The 21,349-nt window shown below is 41.0% G+C and overlaps 1 protein-coding gene across 2 annotated transcripts in view; it reads left to right on the top strand.

Annotated features, from left to right (window-relative positions):
• Positions 1–18,576, top strand: part of APAF1 (apoptotic peptidase activating factor 1) — an 85,974-nt gene extending 67,398 nt beyond the window's left edge. For both annotated transcript variants that reach the window (XM_039494958.1, XM_039494950.1), the window contains 6 exons: positions 1,560–1,685; positions 3,515–3,634; positions 3,867–3,992; positions 12,953–13,078; positions 13,977–14,123; positions 16,958–18,576. In XM_039494958.1, coding sequence (XP_039350892.1) covers positions 1,560–1,685; positions 3,515–3,634; positions 3,867–3,992; positions 12,953–13,078; positions 13,977–14,123; positions 16,958–17,104 — 792 coding nt within the window. In that variant the 3' untranslated portion in view covers positions 17,105–18,576. The remainder of the gene's footprint in view (positions 1–1,559; positions 1,686–3,514; positions 3,635–3,866; positions 3,993–12,952; positions 13,079–13,976; positions 14,124–16,957) is intronic.
• Positions 18,577–21,349: the final 2,773 nt, after the last annotated feature.

Genomic DNA, 21,349 nt, shown 5'->3' with positions numbered 1-21,349 from the left:
AGAAAAAGATTCTATAAGATACCAGTCTCTGGCAAGCCATTTTGTGCAGCATTATTACATTCACCTTAGTCAGAAGATATGTTTCCAAAGCTAAACCACCTAAAGCCATCTTTTCATATCCAACCTTTTTACACATGCAAGTGCAAAGTCATTTGAAACTGCATTTAACCAATTAGCTTTCTACTTTGTTTTTCTGGTACTATGGTGTACCTCTCATTTCTTTGTTACGAATACATATATTCCAGATAGCAAAAGGTGTGAAGGCACTTCCTAGGTCTGTACTAGGGTAGAACAATTATGTCTTATCCTTTCCCTTTGGGACATTTCAATACTGGTCTGCAAGAGTAACTTTCTTCCTGTTGCTATGTGTAGCGGGGTGGTCACCGGCTCCTGCCCTGAGGGGTTTAAAACAGCCCTGGAGGAGGGCTGTGGAAGGGCAAGATGCCTGGGCTGATTGGGAGGAAGCAGGCTCAGCTGGGGCCATGCCCCAATCAGGGCCCAGCTGGCCCAATAAAGGCTTGAGCCAGGAGCTCAAGCAGACAGTCTCTCTCTGCATTCAGAGAGAGAAGGGCCTGGCTGCAGGGAGCTTAACCAGGTATCTGGAGTGGAGCAGGGCTAGGGAAAGCCCAAGGGAATTGGGGGAGCTCTGGCCTAGGAAAGCCCCAGGCTGCAGGCCTGGTAAGGCCTATTAGGTACTGGGTTGCAGGTCCAAACCCCTTTGCCTGTGATGAGTGGCTTATACTGCAGTCTGCCCCAGTGAACGGGGGCTAGATGGAGACTGGGCAGTAGCCAAGACTGAGGTGAGTGGAGATAGTGGGTGGGGGTTCCCCTCGGAGAGGGAGACCCAGAACTGTGGGGGTACTGCCAGGGGGACAGCACCCAGTTAAAGGGGCACCGGGGTCCTGGGAGGGACACGGGGGCCAAGCTGTGGCAGATCACCGGCCTGCAGAGGGCACTCCGGGCTGGAAATCGAACTAATTCCCTGAGAGACCGGCAGAAGGTGCCACAGGGGTGAGTCCCGCGCCTTTACACTATGGTAAAGCACTCATCTGTCCTGGTCTTGACAGCTTCCCTGTCTGCTTAGACTAGGGGGTTATGGAATACTTAACATAAGTGAGCAGGGTTAAGGCTATATAACTGCTATGATATTACTTTTATGTGCTTAATACGTACTGATATTTATATGATGCGAATAATACATATTGGTAATGTGATTCACATATGCTATCGCAGACTATATTAGTCAACAAACACAAGCACATATAAAACTTCACGCATAGGTTGGTACATACATGTCTGATACCCAAAGGAAATTGAAGGACTTACAGCCAATTTTTAACAACGTAGATTATCTGCTCACTTTTTCCAAGGGTCAGGCTAACATATGGATTTTTTTCTCACCCACTGGTTTAGATTTGAGACCTCACTTTTGTGTAGTACTGTATAGTATTCCATTATTTTTATTTCAAATGTTTTGCTTACATGTCTTTCTCTGTTTATTATATGTATGGATGTATTTTAATTCTTTATAAATGATTTCTCTGATTTTCATTATAAAGGTTTTGAAATTGTCAAATAGGAGAGTTTTCAAATCCAGGACTGGACATGAGAAATCTGTACAACATTGCCAGTTTACATCTGATGGACGAACCCTGATTTCAAGCTCTGATGATTCAACTATACAGGTGTGGAAAATGTTTTTAAACTTACATTGGAGCATTCAAAGCTACTAAAGAAAAAGTAGGTTTACAGTACAGATAGTGCAGACTCAATAAACTCCATGCATTTTCCATATTGACCATTGTTAGTCTCATGGTCCATTTGGATGGAGGACCATCACAGTTGAGCAATGTGGACTGGCAAGGAGATGTCTGTTAGCAAGGTCAGTCTTCTCGTTTACCTCTCCTAACCCCACCATTGAAACTTGCTGGCTGTCTTGCTAATGGCATCATTCACAACTTCTCTACACTTGTGTTCATAGAATCACAGATACAATATCATTTGTCTGATTTGTGGGTTAGGAACTAACCAAGTTCAATAACTCTGATGCTTTATAATTTGAAATTATCAAATCTGAAGTACTTATTTTGTTACAAATAAATCTCCACTGACATTCAAATTTGGGTCTTTGATATCAATGGATATGTAGAGAGTAAAGAATTTTCAGACTTTGCTTAGTTCAGGACTGGTAGGTGTTTCATTTTTTAAAAAAATGTAGAGAATGGGGGCAGCAAATTGCTTCTTTTAAGTAATTAATTGTGCATGCTTATCTTGTTGGACAGAAACAAAAAGAACCAAGTCAGAAAAAGGAGCACTTCATTGATAGCCTAGAAAGGACCAAAATGTTTAGTAAAATCTAAAGTAGCATGGTGACGTTTGTATGTTTTAGAACTTTTCTATTTTGTGTTCACATAATGATGAATTACACTGTTTTGATAAAATTTAGCTGAAATAGGTGTCATAGTTGCAAAGAAATATTGATTCTCAAAATACAGTTCAACCATTTAGTAATTTAAGAATTTTGGGACCTGATTCAAAGTACACTGAAGTCAATTAAAAGACTCACTGACTTCAGTGTACTTTGGATCAGGCCCTTGATTGTGCCTTTATGGTAGCTAATTTAAATATGCAGAGATGCACATTTGCACATGGGAGGCTAGGATTGAGCTTGAAGTCTGATTCTTTTTCTTTTCTTTTTTTTGTGTTTTTCTTTTTTGTACCCATATAAGAATTACTGAGTAAAGGAAAATTTATTAATTCCTTTATTTAACTTGTCTGACAAGTTGTTTTTTGTTCTAGGATTCCCTCTAGTGGCTAATTTAGCACTTAAATTTTCTGGGTTTTCAACCACATTCTTTTCTTGGCTATTGACTAACCTTTTTTCTTTGGTGCAGAAAGCTATAGGTTTAAAAAAATCTTGAGCTGTTTAATTATTTCTGTAAATAAAGTCACATCCTTTGAATGTTTAATGCACAGTTGCTGAAATTAAAAAGAAAAAACTATACAAACTTTTAAAACAAAAAGTGACATTTGATCAAAAATGTATTTTAACTGTATAATAAATCTGAGTAAAATTGCTTTACTGTAAAATAAATGAATTAAAGTGTGAAAAGTTATTGGTTGAAATAATCAAGGTTTTTAGGCCCCACATTTGAGTTTGCAGGGGAAGTTTTCAAACTCACTAATAATGGTAGCTAGTTATTGAAAGTCACATTATACAAATTTTATTGGGAAGGCTTTTTCCCTTTTCAGACTTTTCTCAAGAGTTACTTCACTCACATGAACTTTCTACCAGCTGCCCATTATAATACACTTTTGTGACTGGCTCACATTAGTGCTTATCCAAGGTGTGTTGTAACAAAGCCAGGTACCTTCGATAGTTTACATGGACTGGAAGACAATGGATATTTTCTGCTGAAAAAAACAAGTTAATCATTGTTAAATTATATTTGCAATGTGGAGGAAGAACCCATTGTTTGTTTTAAAAGCTTACAAATTCTATGTTTATAAGCAGGTGTGGAATTGGCAATCAGAAGAATATATATTTTTAAAAGGTCACAAGGAAGCAGTGAAGAATTTTAGGCTTTTGGAAAATTCAAGACTTCTTTCCTGGTCATTTGATGGAACAGTTAAGGTAAATATAAAATATCTTTGTATTGACAAATTACAGAAGGTGCATTGTGTCTTTAATTGGTAGCAAAAAAACCATAAAACTGTGTATTTAATTTTCAAAGAATGAAACTTAGGCCTGGTCTATGCCAAGGTTTTTACCTAGAGGTGGAAACTATGTGATATAGCCGCACGCACCAGTTGATCAAAAACTGCAAAGTAGTCTGTACATTTTAAATTTTAATATTATTTTATAGGTGTGGAATATTTGTACTGGAATTATAGAAGAAGATTTTGTTTGCCATGAAGATGCTGTTCTTTCTTGTGCTGTTTCACCTGATGCCACCAAGTTTTCATCTACCTCTGCTGACAAAACTGCCAAGGTTAGTAAACATAATGTTGACAAAATCTGCACAATGAGGTAAGTATATCATGGAATTTGTGCTAAAGACCAACTTCATTAGGTAGCCAACAACCACTCCAAATACCTCTAAGTATTTCTCTCTCTCTCTCTCACACTCACACGTGTATGTGTGTGTGTGTGTGTGTGTGTGTATGTATGTATGTATCAGGTTACTATCTGTTAGTTTGTCTGTATGCTTTCTTACTTGCTGTGTGCTTGCTTGCGAGGTTGTAGTGTGAACTGTTTTGAGGGTCTGTGTTCTGAGCCAAGTGTCCGGCTAGGCTAGGCTGAGAGTTTACTAATGAGCCTGCTGTCCTTTGATTTCCCCAACCCCGTAAAGTGCCTTGACAAGGGGGCAGAGCTAACTCAGGGAAAATATATTCTTCTTTAAGTGCTTGCTCACATCAGTTCCATTCTAGGTGTGTGCAGTTGTCAGACACTTTTGCCTTAGCGGTATCTGTAGGGCCGGCTGTGGCACCCCCTTGAGTGCCACGCTCATGTGTCAGTACATGGGGCGCTGCCTGTCGTATGCCCTCTCGGTTCCTTCTTACATTCCGTGCTGTTTGGTTGGCGCATCTCTTTCCCTTGCTTCGCAAGTGGTCAAAGTTTTTTTCCCCCTATTCCTTGAACCTTGTGTTCCAGCTATAAATAGTTTGCTTATTTACTTTATTTAGTTAGTGAATAGCTGTTAAGTACTATAATTAGTCAATTAGAGTCCCAGCGGGGCATGCCCCAGTCTCTGGGTTTTAAGCCCTGCTCTGACTACTACAGATGAAAGTATAACTATTTCCCCATGTTTATTTGCCCCCTCCTCCCGCACTACTGTTCCTCTCAACTTCTGGTCAACTGCTGCAAATGGACCATTTTGATTACCACTACAAAAAGTTTTTTTTTCTCTCCTGGTAATAGCTCACCTTAAGTGATCACTCTCGTTAGAGTGTGTATGGTAACACCCATTGTTTCATGTTCTCTGTGTATATATCTATCTTCTTACTGTATTGTCCACTGCATGCATCCAATGAAGTGGGCTGTAGCCCACGAAAGCTTATGCTCAAATAAATTTGTTCGTCTCTAAGGTGCCACAAGTACTCCTGTTCCAGACCTATTTCTGTTAGTGACCTGCATGGTAGCTGTCTGAAGTGCTTAGGGGAATCCCACATTAAAGAGAAGTGTCGCATCTTTAAGAACGTTCATCCCAGGACACAGAAAGAATGCAACATTCGCTTGAGGGCCCTCCTCGTGGAGGCAGCTCTTTGCCCAGCCTCGGAGCGAGCCTGGCCGAACACAACTCCCAGCTCTTCCTGGTATGGATCCCCTTCATCGGTGCCCAAAAAGAAGACTAAGAAGAGGGACCGAGCAAGTTGGGGCATTGGGCAAAGGACCCTGCTTGGGTTGCCCGCCCACACCAAAGCTGCAAGAGGGCACATCCCCAAGGGGACCTACTATCCCTCTAAGGGATCCGCCTCCGACTCCGGGGAGTGATAGAGGATCCAGGCTGATGGCGCAGTCAATGCTTTCTCAGCTCCCAGCGCCCAGAAAGCAACGGACTCTCCCGCTGCAGCCAGCACCCTGTGCGGGGATGGACCCAGTGAAGACTCCCTATAAAGGGTAAGCCAGCCAGGAAGGCCTCCCAGAAAGCGAGTGAGTGCCATCAGTCTCTGGAGCCGAGGCAGAGCCCTTTGTCGCCACATCCTTGGTGTCAACATCAGCCCGGGTCACTGATTCGCTGCTACTGGTCCCCGACACCACGCTCTCGGCACCGATTATTTTTGTGCTGACCATCACCATCCCCGGCACCTTGGGGATGCTCCCCCTACTTCCAGCACTGGTCTGACCATTCGAGTCACTGGTCACCCATGGTGACAGTTAGCCGACAGACCCAGATGTTGATGGCCCCACCCTGGTCACTGAAGGAGGATTTCTCTAGCACAGGCAAGGAGTTCAGCCCCTTGCAGAGACAGCACCATCGCGACTAGGCTCTGAAGGCACCACAGCAATGCCGACCTGGCAGCAGGGCCAGTGGCCAGTGCAATGGCCTTACTGGAATGCCTGGGGCATGCTGGTTATGCCAATTCCCCCATCTCACCAGTCCTCGGTTGCCATGTCGGACAAACCCCAGTCACTAGCAGGCACTGTGGTGGAGGAACAGGTGCCCACCCTGAGACCCCCTGTCCCTGTGGGGGATGATACGCTGGGCCCTCACCCGGTGGTTCAGTTGGCGTCGTCCTCTCCAAAACCAGACAGCTTTAGGGACCACCAAGCCCTGCTCCCATGGGTGGCCACCAACTTAGGCCTCAAGATGGAAGATATGGCGGAGCAATCGGACAATGTGCTCTCCACATCCACCCCCACATGTGTTCCACTCCCAGTGCGCGAAGGGGTCCTGAACGTTGCCAAAGCCTTCTGGCAAACCCAGTCCTCCATCCTGCCCATTTTCAAGAGGGCCGAGGAAAAAGTATTTTGTCCCCACTAAGGGGTTTGAATACCTATATACCCACCCACCCCCAGGGTCGTTGTTTGTGTCGGTGGCCAACAAAAAGGACAAGCAAGAGCCTGCCAGTTCCACCCCCAAGAATAAGGAGGAGAGACTGGACCTTTTTGGAAGAAAAAAATTATTTCATGGCCAGTCTTCAGTTCCAGGTAGTGAACCACCAGGCTTTTTTAGGGCATTATAATTTTAACCAGTGGGACTTGCTCCACAAGTTTAAGGACTCCATGCCCAAGTTGATGGCCCAAGTGTTCGGGGCTCTTGTGGAGGAAGGTACCACAGCAGCTCGGTGCTTCAGCCAGATGGCCTAAGATGAGTTCGATTTAGTGGCCAGGGTGGTCACCTTGGTGGTGGTCATGTGGCACAGCTCATGGCTTCAGACCTCTGGCCTGTCCCAGGAGATGCAGTCCTCCATACAAGAGTTCCGTTTGATAGAGTCAGGCTGTTCTCCAATCAGACAGACACGAGGCTTCACGCTTCTGGGACAGGCCTCCGCTCCCAGGGGATGCATATGCCTCAGTCTGTGAGGAAGCCATTCCAACCACCCCCACTGCCAAGGCCTTAGCAGCCTCGGCAGGGGTCTACAAGGAGAAGAGACAATGGGTTCAGTCGCCGCTGCCCTTCCTCCTCCCGCTCACCTGCACAACCTGGCCAGGTGAAACACGATGGAGCCAGAAGCAGGCATTTTGAGGGTGTGCTCAGGAGCGACGCCCTAGTCACCTCCCTGGATCTCCCCCATCTTTTTCTCAACCATCTCCATCCCTATGCTCCATGGTTAACTACTGAGGATTGGGAATGTTTGGCCTGAGTCCAATACTAGGGAGTAGAAAGCCCTTGACTAGAGCGACCTACCTGGCCACCTGGAAACAATTCACATGCTGGGCCTTGGCCCAAGTTGTTAGGCCTAAGCAGGCCTCGCTGCAGCTGATGCTGGACTACCTTATGCATCTCAGGCTCCAAGGTTTGTCCCTTTTATCAGTTAAGGTCAACTTGGCTGCTATATCAGTCTTTCACCTTCTGTTCCAGGGCAGATCAGTCTTGGCTCATAGCATGATGGTCCGGTTCTTAAAAGATCTGGATCGTCTCTACCCTCGAGTCTGGGACCCAGTCCCTCTCTGAGACCTGAATCTGATGCTCACACAGCTCGTGAAAGCTCCCTTCGAGCCCTTGGCATCCTGTTCCCTTCTTCTGCCTGTAGGGTCTCCAAGATTAGGGTGCTTACATCGAGGCTGCCCTATACAGTGTTCTTCAAGGACAGAGTCTAGTTGCAGCTACATCCGGCTTTTCTGTCCAAGGTGGTTTCACAATTTCACACAAGCCAGGACATATTCTTGCCTGTCTTCTGCCCAAAGTCTCAAGTCTGAGGAGGAATGCAAGTTGTCCTCCCTGGATGTCAGGAGAGTGCTAGCATTCTACATCAAGAGGACCAAGCCATTACACAAGTCGCAATTGTTCATCACTGTGGCAGGTAGGATGAAAGGTCGTCCAGTGTCCACCCAGAGAATTTCTTCTTGGATCACAGCTTTTATCCGATTCTGCTATGATCAGGCAAAGGTGCTTCCACTGGCAATTGTAACCACCCAGTCAACCAGAGTACAAGCCTCGTCGGCAGCCTTCCTGGCCCATGTGCCAATCTCTGATATCTGCAGGGCCGCCATCTGGTTGTCTGTACGTATGTTCACATCTCACTATGCACTTACCCAGCAAGCCCAAGATGATGCTGTCTTTGGTAGATGGGTATTACAAGCCGCATGTCTGTGAACTCTGAGCCCACCTCCAGGGATACTGCTTGTGAGTCACCTAGAATAGAATTGACATGAGCAAGAACTCAAAGAAGAAAAAATGATTACCTACCTTTTGTAACTATTGTTCTTAGAGATGCGTTGCTCATGTCCATTCCATTACCCACCCTTCCACCCCTCTGTCAGAGTTGCCAGCAAGAAGGAACTGAGGGAGCGTAGGTCCGTCAGCACCTGATATACTGATGCATAAGCACAGCACTCAAGGGTGGCACCACAGCCAGCCCTACGGATACTACTAAGGCAAAAGTCTCCGACAGCTGTGTGCATGGGTGCGGCACACATCTAGAATGGAATCGACATGAGTAACACATCTCGAAGAACAGTTACAAAAGGTATGTAACCTCTTTATCCCAACTTTTTTATGTATAAAATGATGGGGTCTAAATTAGCTCAAGAAAGAGATCTTGGAGTCATTGTGGATAGTTCTCTGAAAACATCTGTTCAATGTGCAGAGACAGGTAGGAAGCTAACTGAACCATTAGGAAAGGGATAGCTAAAAAAAGAAAATATCATAATGCCACTATATAAATCTGAGTATGCCCACACTTTGAATACTGCGTGCAGTTCAAGTCACCCCATCTTAGAATTGGAAAAGGTGCTGAGAAGGGCAACAAAAATGATTAGAGGTATGGAACAGCTTCAAGTCTGAGGAGAGATTAAATAGACTGTGACTGTTCATCAAAAGAGACAACTAATGGGAAATTATGATAGAGGTCTATAAAAAACATGAATGGTAAGAGAGATTGAATAGGAGAGTGTCATTTACTCCTGAACACACGAAATGGGGTCATCTGATGAAATTAACAGGCAGCGGGTTTAAAACAAGCAGAAGGAAGTACTACTTAACATAACATACAGTCAACCTTTGGAACTCGTTGCCATGGTATGTTGTGAAGACCAAAAGTATAACTGGGTTAAAATAAGAATTAGATAAGTTCATGGAGGCTTAGATAAGTTCAATTAGCCAAGATGCTCAGGGATGCAACCCCATGCTCTGTGTCCCCCTAAACTTCTGATTGTCAGCAGCTGGGAGTAGATCATAGAATCTCAGGGTTGGAAGGGACCTCAGGAGGTCATCTAGTCCAACCCCCTGCTCAAAGCAGGACCAAACCCAACTAAATCATCCCAGCCAGGGCTTTGTCAAGCCTGACCTTAAAAACCTCTAAGGAAGGAGATTCCACCACCTCCCTAGGTAACCCATTCCATTTCTTCACCACCCTACTAGTGAAAAAGTTTTTCCTAATGTCCAACCTAAACCTCCCCCTCTGCAACTTGAGACCATTACTCCTTGTTCTGTCATCTTCTACCACTGAGAACAGTCTAGATCCATCCTCTTTGGAACCCCCTTTCAAGTAGTTGAAAGCAGCTATCAAATCCCCCCTCATTCTTCTCTTCTGCAGGCTAAACAATCCCAGTTCCCTCAGCCTCTCCTCATAAGTCATGTGCTCCAGCCCCCTAATCATTTTTGTTGCCCTCCGCTGGACTCTCTCCAATTTATCCACATCCTTCTTGTAGTGTGGGGCCCAAAACTGGACACAGTACTCCAGATGAGGCCTCACCAGTGCTGAATAGAGGGGAATGATCACATCCCTCCATCTGCTGGAAATGCCCCTACTTATACAACCCAAAATGCCATTAGCCTTCTTGGCAACAAGGGCACACTGTTGACTCATATTCAGCTTTTTGTCCACCGTAACCCCTAGGTCCTTTTCTGCAGAACTGCTGCCCAGCCATTCGGTCCCTAGTCTGTAGCAGTGCATGGGATTCTTCCGTCCTAAGTGCAGGACTCTGCACTTGTCCTTGTTGAACCTCATCAGATTTCTTTTGGCCCAATCCTCTAATTTGTCTAGGTTCCTCTGTATCCTATCCCTACCCCCCCAGCGTATCAACCACTCCTCCCAGTTTAGTGTCATCTGCAAACTTGCTAAGGGTGCAGTCCACACCATCCTCCAGATCGTTAATGAAGATATTGAACAAAACCAGCCCCAGCACCGACCCTTGGGGCACTCCACTTGATACCGGCTGCCAACTAGACATGGAACCATTGATCACTACCCGTTGAGCCTGACCATCTAGCCAGTTTTCTATCCACCTTACCGTCCATTCATCCAGCCCAGACTTCTTTAACTTGCTGGCAAGAATACTGTGGGAGACTGTATCAAAAGCTTTGCTAAAGTCCAGAAATAGCACATCCACTGCTTTCCCCCATCCACAGAGCCGGTTATCTCATCATAGAAGGCAATTAGGTTAGTCAGGCATGACTTGCCCTTGGTGAATCCATGCTGACTCCTTCCTGATCACTTTCCCCTCCTGTAAGTGGTTCAGAATTGATTCCTTGAGGACCTGTTCCATGATTTTTCCAGGGACTGAGGTGAGACTGACTGGCCTGTAGTTCCCTGGATCTTCCTTCTTCCCTTTTTTAAAGATGGGCACTACATTAGCTTTTTTCCAGTCATCCGGGACCTCCCCCGATCGCCATGATTTTTCAAAGATAATGGCCAATGGCTCTGCAATCTCATCGGCCAACTCCTTTAGCACCCTCGGATGCAGTGCATCCGGTCCCATGGACTTGTGCTCGTCCAGCTTTTCTAAATAGTTCCGAACTACTTCTTTCTCCACAGAGAGCTGGTCACCTCCTCCCCATACCGTGCTGCAGAGTGCAGCTGTCTGGGAGCTGACCTTGTCTGTGAAGACAGAGGCAAAAAAAGCATTGAGTACACTAGCTTTCTCCACATCCTCTCTCACTAGGTTCTCTCCCTCATTCAGCAAGGGGCCCTCACTTTCCTTGACTTTCTTCTTGTTGCTAACATACCTGAAGAAACCCTTCTTGTTACTCCTAACATCTCCGGCTAGCTGCAACTCCAAGTGTGATTTGGCCTTCCTAATTTCACTCCTTCATGCCTGAGCAATACTTTTATACTCCTCCCTGGTTATTTGTCCAATCTTCCACTTATTGTAAGCTGTTTTTTTGTGTTTAAGACGAGCAAGGATTTCACTGTTAAGCCAAGCTGGTCACCTGCCATATTTACTTTTCTTCCTACACATCGGGATGGTTTGTTCCTGCAACCTCAATAAGGATTCTTTAAAATACAGCCAGCTTTCCTCGACTCCTTTCCCCGTCATGTTATTCTCCCAGGGGACCTTGCCCATCAGTTCCCTGAGGGAGTCGAAGTCTGCTTTTCTGAAGTCCAGGGTCTCTGTTCTACTGCTCTCCTTTCTTCCTTGTGTCAGGATCCTGAACTCGACCATCTCATGGTCACTGCCTCCCAGATGATGAGATGAATCACTTGAAATTGCCCCACAGCATTGGGCACTGACCTCTGTCAGAGACAGAATACTGAGCTAGATAGACCATTGGTCTGACCCAGTATGGTCATTCTTATGGACTAAACACACTCTTAAGGAGAACTGTTGACTTTAGTTCTCAAAAGGTACACCGTCCATGCCCAGTATTTTGCATAGCTATGTGTATTGCTTTAGGGTTTTCTTTTTTTAACTAAAGCATTAAGCAACTAACTACAAACAATTTACAAGACAAGATTTAAAAAAAAAAAAATTAAGTATTTAGGTGTATCTCACATTTTCAAAAGTACTGAACACCTAGCAACCCTCATTGACATCAAATCAGGTATGTTCCTGATGTGAATCTCGGTTTAGGCTTCTGTTTTTGAAAATTGTTGGTCTACTTTGTATTTTGCCCCTTGTATGTCCAAATGTTAACTAGCAATCAGATCCTAATTGTCTGCAAGTTTGATTTTAGACATTAAAATTATTTTGTGCAGCACTTGAAATACAATTTTTATAAAAATATTTGAATTACATCAGACTATGCAGTTCTTTCAAAATCAAGACACTTTGTGAAATCAAGTCTATTTTGCTCCAATTTTGTTTTGGAAGAAAACCCAAAAAACAAGTTCTAACATGTCAAAATGTTTTGATTTGTCATTTTAAAATGACTTTTTGTTCAGAATTTTTAAAAATTGTGTATAATATATTTTTATATTATATTGTCTAAACTAAATGTTCTTAATGATTCAAAATCATTACTTTTCAGAATTTTCCTTCCAGAGAGTGTCAAAATTTTCCAGTTTTATTCCTGTTCAGAAGAAAGCCACATTTCAAAATTTCTAAATATTTTGAGAAATGGAACTTATTTTTAAGTATTATTTTACAAATAAATAGATCATTTAAGGTTCCCTTCAAGTTTCAAAGAAAATGTATAGACATCTTTATTAAAAGACAACCTCCTTTGAGATTACTTTTTGTCAGCCCTGTGAGTGGGCTGCTTAGTGCATGTTCCATTGTATTACACTACAGTGTGTGTTTCAGTGTATTTTTTGATCTTATAAAATATCTTTGTATTGATTCATGAAGTTCCTTTTCCTTAATAACTTCATGAACTTTCTGTCTAACAAGTCCGGAGCTTAAAATGTGTAATACTAATTTAAAAAAAAACTGTGCACAATTTTTCAAATACTACCTAATAAATATGTGCCTCTCAGATTTAATTAATCTGGGATTTATGTACTTTGAGTATTTTTAATCCCTATGTTAACACGTGTTTCTGGTTGGAGTGGACAGATAAAATTGTGTACATTTTCCATGAAGTACAATTTATCTTTAATTTTTTCTTAAACATTTCATTTTTAGATATGGAGCTTTGAAAGTTCATCTGTTCTTCATGAGCTTCATGGTCACAAAGGCTGCGTGCGGTGCTGCACTTTCTCCTTCGATAACAAATTCTTGGCCACTGGAGATGACAATGGAGAAATAAGGGTACATTTGGAGACATTTTAGTAATAATACATTGAGTCAAAACTGCTCTAGGGGTGCTTAGCCCAGTGTACTTGCCAGATATGATTTGGGTAATTATATTCTGTCTATCTAATTTCCCTATGTTATTTAGGGAATGTTGCCCTTCAGGAATAAATAGTGGCTCCTTTGCCATCAAGGTGGCAGCATTTTTTTGTAGTTGAGGCACAACTGAGCTGAAAGTCATCTAGAAACTATAGGCTGTTAAATTGCTTTAGAAAAATATCTAAAAGATTAGACTGAATAGAGGGTAAAGACTACAAAAATACCAGAAAAGAGCATTCAGAATAGATGTGCATGTGCACCTCTGTTTTTGCACTTTTTTTTTTTTATCATCGATGTTTCTTGTGTGGTGGGACTCTGATCATCCATTTTGAGGACTTATGGCTTACAAATATACATACGGATTGATAGGAAAGGATTCTCTTTTTAGGGGTTCTTTGTGAGTGTTTTGTTTAAAGTTTGTTTTGCACAAAAAAAGTAGAAAATGTAATGTAAGGTGGCTTTATGCCCATTCCTCACTCCTTGGAAGCAGAAAATATATTTGTCATGTTGACTTTGTGGTGTTTTTATGGTGGTCTAGTGATGATGATTATGGTCTATAGATGGCTGGCATTCTTTAGTAAATAGTCTCCCATGAGTCAGTTGTGAAATAAACTCTCCATATACCATAAAGGTACAAGATTAAGAGTTATTATCTGATTTGCCCTCTCACTTTGCAACCAAATCTAACGTTTGAAGTAAAGGTTGGATTTCTCTAGTACTAAAATGAGAAAAAAATAAATCCTGTCATCCTTACAGCCAATACTCCTTTTTATTTAATGCCATTAATAGATTGTATAATTAATTATGTCTCTCTTAGATTTGGGATGTCTCAAGAGGTGAATTACTTCATCTCTGCTCCCCCGTTACTGTAGATGAAGGAGAATCAACACATGGTGGCTGGGTAACAGACCTCTGTTTTTCTCCTGAGAGTAATATGCTTGTGTCATGTGGAGGATATCTTAAGGTAAGCCCCACAAAATACTGTTTTAACTTAAAGTACAGGATTGGAAGGTGACACCCTCGGTGTCCTGGTCATATTTGATATTTTAGTTTTAAAAACTGTTTCCCTCCCAAGCCCCCATTTCCGATTGCTTACAACTTTCTCAAATTTCTTTTGGGGATGACATTTTTTTCATGCTTGGTTTCTGTCCAAAGGTTTAAAAAAAAAATTGAGTAAAATCAGTTGTGTCTTCTGAGTTATTTGAATATAGCATTGGTGGCAAGCTTTCCTTAAATGTTGAATCTTAAATGTTGAACCAGTTATCATCTATAAACCACTGTATTTGCAATGCCAGAGAAAATGGAATTGAATAATCAGTTATGCTGATCAATGGATTCATGAGCATTTCTAAATCTCTCTTACGTTGTATCTAGCATGGTAAAACAAATGTCTTGGTAACAGAACTACTTAATAGGCTAATCCATAGAGTTTCTTTTTACTTAGAAGATGAAAATAAAAACAACCCAAGAAGATGTGACAGATCTTCAGTGACCAGAACTATGATTAAGAGTAGAAACTGATGTTAGCAAAATACCCCTGCTAACAAATGTTCTTATATTAAGGGCATGATCATTGCTGAATACCCTCAGATCTCCTCAATCTTGGGTGTTCAGTACCTCCAAAACGTAAACTTCAGAAAGAGTTGTGTGCTCTGAACTTTGCAGGAGTGGACCCTTATTTTGTAAGATTTGAACATCAAATACTGGGTTGTTCACTTTTTCTTCATAAATACATAAGAGTTTAAAAGGAGTTGGTGATGGTGTGTGGTCCTGGTCTCTAACTAGGTCTCCTACAGGCTATAATAATAATAATGTGGCACTGTACTCTGGAAAACGTACTGTAAAGATCCTCTGAAAGGATGTAAGTTAAAACAGGAAATTGAAATTTATCATTGGTGGAGAAACTTCTAGTGGCTACGTTTGTTTAATCCATTAGAGATTTACAGTAACTATTGTGGTTAGATTCATTGAGCTGTATCCTATTATCTGTTTTTTACACACAACTTTAAAAGACTTTAGTACGAGTTTCATGTGTGGAAAATGACGGGATATCATAGAACTGTAGGCCTAGAAGGGACCTTGAGAAGTCAAGTCCAGCCCCCTGCACTGTGGCAGGGTCAAGTGAACCAAAACTATTCCTGACAGATGTTTTGTCCAACTTGTTTTTAAAAGCTTCCAATGATGGGGACTCCACAACCTCCCTTGGAAACCAACTCCAGAGCTTAAGTACCCTTATAGTTAGAAAGTTTTTCCTAATATCTAATCTAAAATCTACTTTGCTGCAGATTAAGCCCATTACTACTTTGTCCTGCCTTCAGTGGACATGGAGAACAGCTGATCACCATCCTCTTTATAACAGCCCTTAATATATTGGAAGACTCTTATCAGTCTTCTTTTCTCAAGACTAAACATGCCCAGTTTATTTTAACCTTTCTTCATAGGTCAGGTTTTCTAGACCTTTTATCATTTTTGTTGTGGACAAATTGGAAAGAGTGTAGAAGAGAGCATCTTTCCTAAATTGTGGTGCCCAGAATTGGATCCAGTACTCTAGTTGGGGCCTCACGAGTGTCGAGTAGAGCTGGACAATTACCTCCTGTGTCTTACATACAACATTCCTGTTAATACACCCCAGAATCATATTTGCTTTTTTGCAGCTGCATCATTGATGACTCAGTTTCAATTTGTAGTTCACAGTAACCTCCCAGATCCTTTTCTGCAGTACTGCCACCTAAACAGTTATTCCCCATTTTGTAGTTGTGCATTTGATTGTTCCTTCCTAAGTGAATTACTTTGCACTTGTCTTTATTGAATTTTATTATCTTGAATTCAGGCCAATTCTCCAATCTGTGAAGGTCATTTTGAATTTTAAACCTGTCCTCCAAAGTGCTTGCAACCCCTCCCAGCTTGGTGGTATCTGCACATTTTATAAGCATGCTCTCCTACTCCATTATCCAAGTCATTTAATGAAAATTACATTGGGCCTTTTGTCTTTGCTAAGAATTCCAGAATCAGCTACATATTAGGATTGGCAGCAGATGTTGGAGGGCAAGGGCAGGGGAGGGAGTGGAAAAAAATTATTTTAAAGTAAACATAGAACTGCACCTTAAGAATTGCCATGTTGGACCAGACCCTTAATCCACGTAATCCAGTGTTCTGTCTCTGACACTGGCTAATGCAAGAAACTTGTTTGTGGATAATTATGGAGTAAACTTCCCATGGGAAAGTTCTTCTTGATTCCTAGTATTTTGTGGTTAATTTATGCCCTGGAAAACTTGAATTTATATATTTTTTTAACAAATTTTCTATTCTGCTAATGTAATGGATAATGATCTCATTATCTTTTTAAATGTTTAATCCTTTTGTGACTCCAACTAAGCTTGTGGCCTTAATGATCTCTTTTCACAGTAATTACGTTGTATAAAAATATATCTCCTCAGTTTTGAATGTTATTTCTCAGTTTCATTTGCTCCTGTACAAAGAGAGGGGTAACAGGGGTATCTGACTTAATCTTCTTTCTTCCATTTATTATTTTATATATGTCTTTATCATGTGTCTCCTGTAAATAAAACAGCCCCAATCTCTTCAGTATGTTCTCATTTGAACACCTTTTAGGCTTCTAACAATTTTTGTCCCTCTCTGAACCCCTTGTTTTATTTAAGATTGTTGACTCTTTCCTCAAATGCAGAATGAAGGAAGAAAACTTGACAGGCAACTAGGCCTACCATGCTAAACTTATTTTTATAACTTCTTATATTCTAATTCTGTTCCTACTAATTTAAAATGTTTCTCTTTTTATAGTGGTGGAATGTAACTACTGGCGAATCCTTACAAACGTTCTACACAAATGGAACAAACCTCAAGTCAATATATGTGTCCCCTAGTTTCAAAGTATATGTGACCATTGATAATCTTGGTATTCTTTATGTGCTACGGATGCTGGAATAAATCCATTGAGCACGGTGGATAGTAAAACTCATGCAACTGATACACAGAGTTTTGAGATGGAAACAAAATTCCACTAATCTATTTGACATTCATTAAACTGTGAAGTGTTTTTCAGTATTGCATTTATTAAATGTTTGTATGTATAATATTTATGTAAATTTTTGCAAATGAGCATGCATTTAATCTTGTTTTTGATCAGCATTATTATTGTTAATGATTTGTCTTTAAATTTTGATTTGCATACTAAGTATGCACCTTATTACACTGTTGGTAAAATTATATTAAGTTTTATTCAGAGAGGGTGAGATAATTGTTAGCAGACGACATAATAGGAGTATAATACATGGAAATCATAGTTTGTAGAAGTCTGGTGGCAAATGTTTTCAGGTCATGAATGTGACTGTAAAATACCAAAAATTATGATCTTTTACTATGCATGTGTGACATTGTTTTAATGAATACTGAATGGAAAGAATTAATGACTTCATTAGAATGTCATTTTTCAGTACAAACTTGGTATTATTTGAGGAATATAAAAATATTTTAGAGAAGAATCAAGTAGCTCTCCCACTGGTACAGCAGCCCTGCTTTGTACTACTGTATCGAACCATCATGCTTTCCAGACTTATGGAGATGAGGTGCATTATATAGAAGGGTAGTGAGTTTGGCTTACATAGGGAGAAGATAATTTGCTGCAGCTCCCTTTAGGCACACACTCAAAGGGCATTGTAATTGCATTGGTGGAGATTATGTACTCGTTTTCTAGTCGGAGGAAAGATATGATAGCCAGCTAAACTGAGAATGGAACTGGGTCAAAAGGCTTTTGTTCAGAAATACTGGTGTCTCTGGTGTGACTAAAAATACAGAATTTTTCCTTTTGTTTAAGTTTAGTTTTCACTCCAGTTTGTGCCATGAAGATGATAACGTGTGCTATCCTGGTCAGCTTTGTTTACAGGGGATCCTCTGCAGAGGAATCTTTTTTGCCCCCAAAGTATGTGATTTTTTTAACATATTTTTTGTACCTGTAAAAGGTATACTGTGTCTGAGATATTCTACACGAGCTGCCTTTTTTCTTAACTTAGATTTTGTGACTAATTAAATAACAAACTATTTCTAATCAAAGTAAGCCTTGTTCTAGTAGGTTGATTCTGACTGTTAGTTAACTTGCTCAGGCAGTAATAACTGTGATTTCCGTATCTTGCAATTAATTGCAAAAACCTTTTTAATGTCAGTATTTGGATGTTTAACATGTTAAAGTGTCTTTATCAATTCTCAATTTCAGTAATTGTTCATCTTGTATTTCAGAATAAATTTTAAAATATCGGTGTTTTTCTATGACAACCAAACTTTTTCATTTCTTCATCTATAATCTTCTGCAATTAGACTGTATTAAAGCAATATTGAATACGGGTAATGTAATGAAGTTATACAGTCAGACGTAAAAAAAAGTAATTAAAAATAAATGTAAGAGAAGTGTGTGTGGGTTTTTTGTATATTGAATATGTATATGGAAAGCATTAAAAAACAATCCAGGCTGCTTCAGCCTAATTTGGGAGTAAATCTTGGAGCTCTTCACTTTATACTTCATGGGGGCAGGGGGTTCAAGGATGAAAAAAATGCAAAGTTTGCTGAAATTTTATCTTTTTCACGAGCAGCATGCACAAAAGAGAAGCAGAGACAAATAAATAATCTCTCCATGTGTGTTACCAATCTAAATACATAAAATATAATGAAATTTCAAACTGCACATGATAATGATTTGCAAGTTAAGTAATAAAGCCAGCATTAAATAACAAAGGTTGAAGGAATATAAAAAGGTAAGGGGTGGGATTCTGACCTGTATTCCACTGCACCCCTGTGCTGGCCCCTCACAAGCCATGCTGCAGCAAGTGGAAGCTGGAGCACTGAGCAGCAAAGGAGATTCTTGGCTGCTCCAGGCTACAGAGCAGCCCATAGACAGCGGCTATAAATTACAGCAGCCCTTTGCAGCTCTAATTTACACTTGGGACCATACTAGCAGCCCAGAATCCCAAAGGTGGCTTTAATTCTCCTTCCATGCTGTTCCTCATAAAGGCATAGCACAGAAAGTCAGCCAGCATTTCAAATGTATTTGAAAGCAGCCAGCCAATTAGGTAATGAGCTACAGGAAGGATGTGTCACATGAGCTACGACAGAAAGGCACTCACACTAAAAGCAGTGAGATCATGGGGTGGGGGCACAGGAAAAAGCCTGGTGCTATATTAGTGGAGAAAGCGAGGAACAAAGTAGAGCTATACAAAGTCTGTGAGAGATGGGAGTGAATCCCTGGAGGATTTAAATTTTAAACTGGGTCCTAAAATGAATAGGGAGCCAGTGTAGGCATTTGAGGGAGGAGATGATGTGGATACACTGTTTTGTGCATGAAGGCAAGGCTGTAGCATTCTGCACATGTTGCAACCTGGACAGCTAAGTCTTGGAAAAGTATGCGTAGGAAGTTGTAAGGCAAGAATAGAAGGTTATATGATTGAGGTTATCTGTAAAGGTGGAGTCAAAGCAGTAGTTCATATGGGCAAACATAAGGCATTGGTGTAGGAATGAAGGGAAATATGTCTTTTGTAGTTAAAGATCTATAGCAGTTGTGAGAAGGCCTTAAAGAAAAAAATATAACTGGCAAGATAAGCTGTAAATATGCTGAGTTCAAAATGTAACTGATAAAAGAAGCCGCTAATTGTCCAAACCTGTTCTAACAGACTACAGTTGTGTGATGTGTTAAACTTTTATTGACCCCTAACATACCAATGCTATATTGAGGAAAGAAGCCCAGTCATATTTTTCTCTGTTCCTGGCCTAAGAGAAAGTCCAATCCCAAATTGCCCAAAACTGTTGTTTTTGCAGAAGTCAGCAATTGGCAGTGGCATTGCTGTACATGGAAAGGTATAAATGGTGAACTCTTGAAGAGGTCATTAAACCAAGTTGGAGCCAGCCAACGTGGATGAGAGTACCCCTGAGCTAAGGTACTTTTGTGAGTATCTTAATTAAATGTCTGAGTGTCTTTTACTGATCAGATGTAGTAATTATTTAGGCTTTTAGGCATAGTTAGAGCAATTTATGTAAATACCATTTGGCCTTTGGATTTAATAAAGGAACTTATGGTTGAATTTGTGTCATGGTGGCACCCTCTGTTGACAGTAATTCCAACAGCTGGCAATCGGTAGCCTTGCAAATATAGCTGATGAGAGAAGAGTTAATAACATTGCTCAAGTTTCTGAACAGAGGAGACACATAGAAGATGTTATGTTCTCTCATTCTCCTTTCACAGCTCACATCTACATGCTGCTTCACATTAAAATCATATTGCTAAAAAAAAAATGAAATAGGGGCCAAATATACCAGCAATTTCTTTTAATGAAAAGCAATAACACAGTTAAGACATAGTTTTATAGCAACATATTGGGGGGGGGGGGGGACTACAGCTTGGTCAGCAAATTCAGTAGTTTTTCCTTGATGCTTAGCTATATTCCAATTAACACAAAAGGAACAAAATTTAGCCAGAAGCAACTTATCTAGACAGCATTAGTACTCCCATTATCTCTTGTAGTGTCAGATCAAATAGAAATATTTCTCCCTCCAAAAACTAATAAACCAATTAATGAACATCTCCAGTTTTGTTATCTAGTCTCCTTATCGTCAGCTAAAATCAATAACATCATCATCCTCAGTCTCTGGATGATGCTATATTTTAAATATTCTTTTCAGAAACCACTTTCCTTATCTAAGTTGCTGCAGAGGTTTTCTGTCACTTCATTATCTTTAAATGCTTCCCTTAACACTTTTCACAAATCTTTGCTTTCTTGAGTTTCCCTACTAAGGAGGAAGGCTAGACAAAACCCACTAATACCAGTGTTTTCAAGAAACCTTACATTGCCTTAACTTGCACTATCACTTTAATTTCATTTCTCATTGTTTTGTCCCTTCTAATCTGATGTTCTATATCACACATTCATTTTAATAAGACTGATTACTGCTTCTAATTTCTTCTTTGTGCTAAGGACCCCAAATCTATTGAACTTCAACCTGTGTGCAATTTGGAGGCTCAATGAATCCTATCAGTCACAGATAGCAGGGGACTGCCCTGCCTCCTGAAGTTCCCTCCAGTTTTAGCTGCCTCCATAGAAGTAGGTGGTTCAGGCAGACACCCTCACCCCCCCACCCCCCACACACACTACAGAGTTTTCCTGAGGGAAATTCCAAATTTTATTTCAAATG

Source organism: Mauremys reevesii, linkage group 1, assembly GCF_016161935.1.
Source record: "Mauremys reevesii isolate NIE-2019 linkage group 1, ASM1616193v1, whole genome shotgun sequence".
NCBI classification, from domain to species: Eukaryota; Metazoa; Chordata; order Testudines; family Geoemydidae; genus Mauremys; species Mauremys reevesii.
Note: the sequence above shows the minus strand (reverse complement) of the source record. Positions and strands in the feature narration are given on the sequence as shown.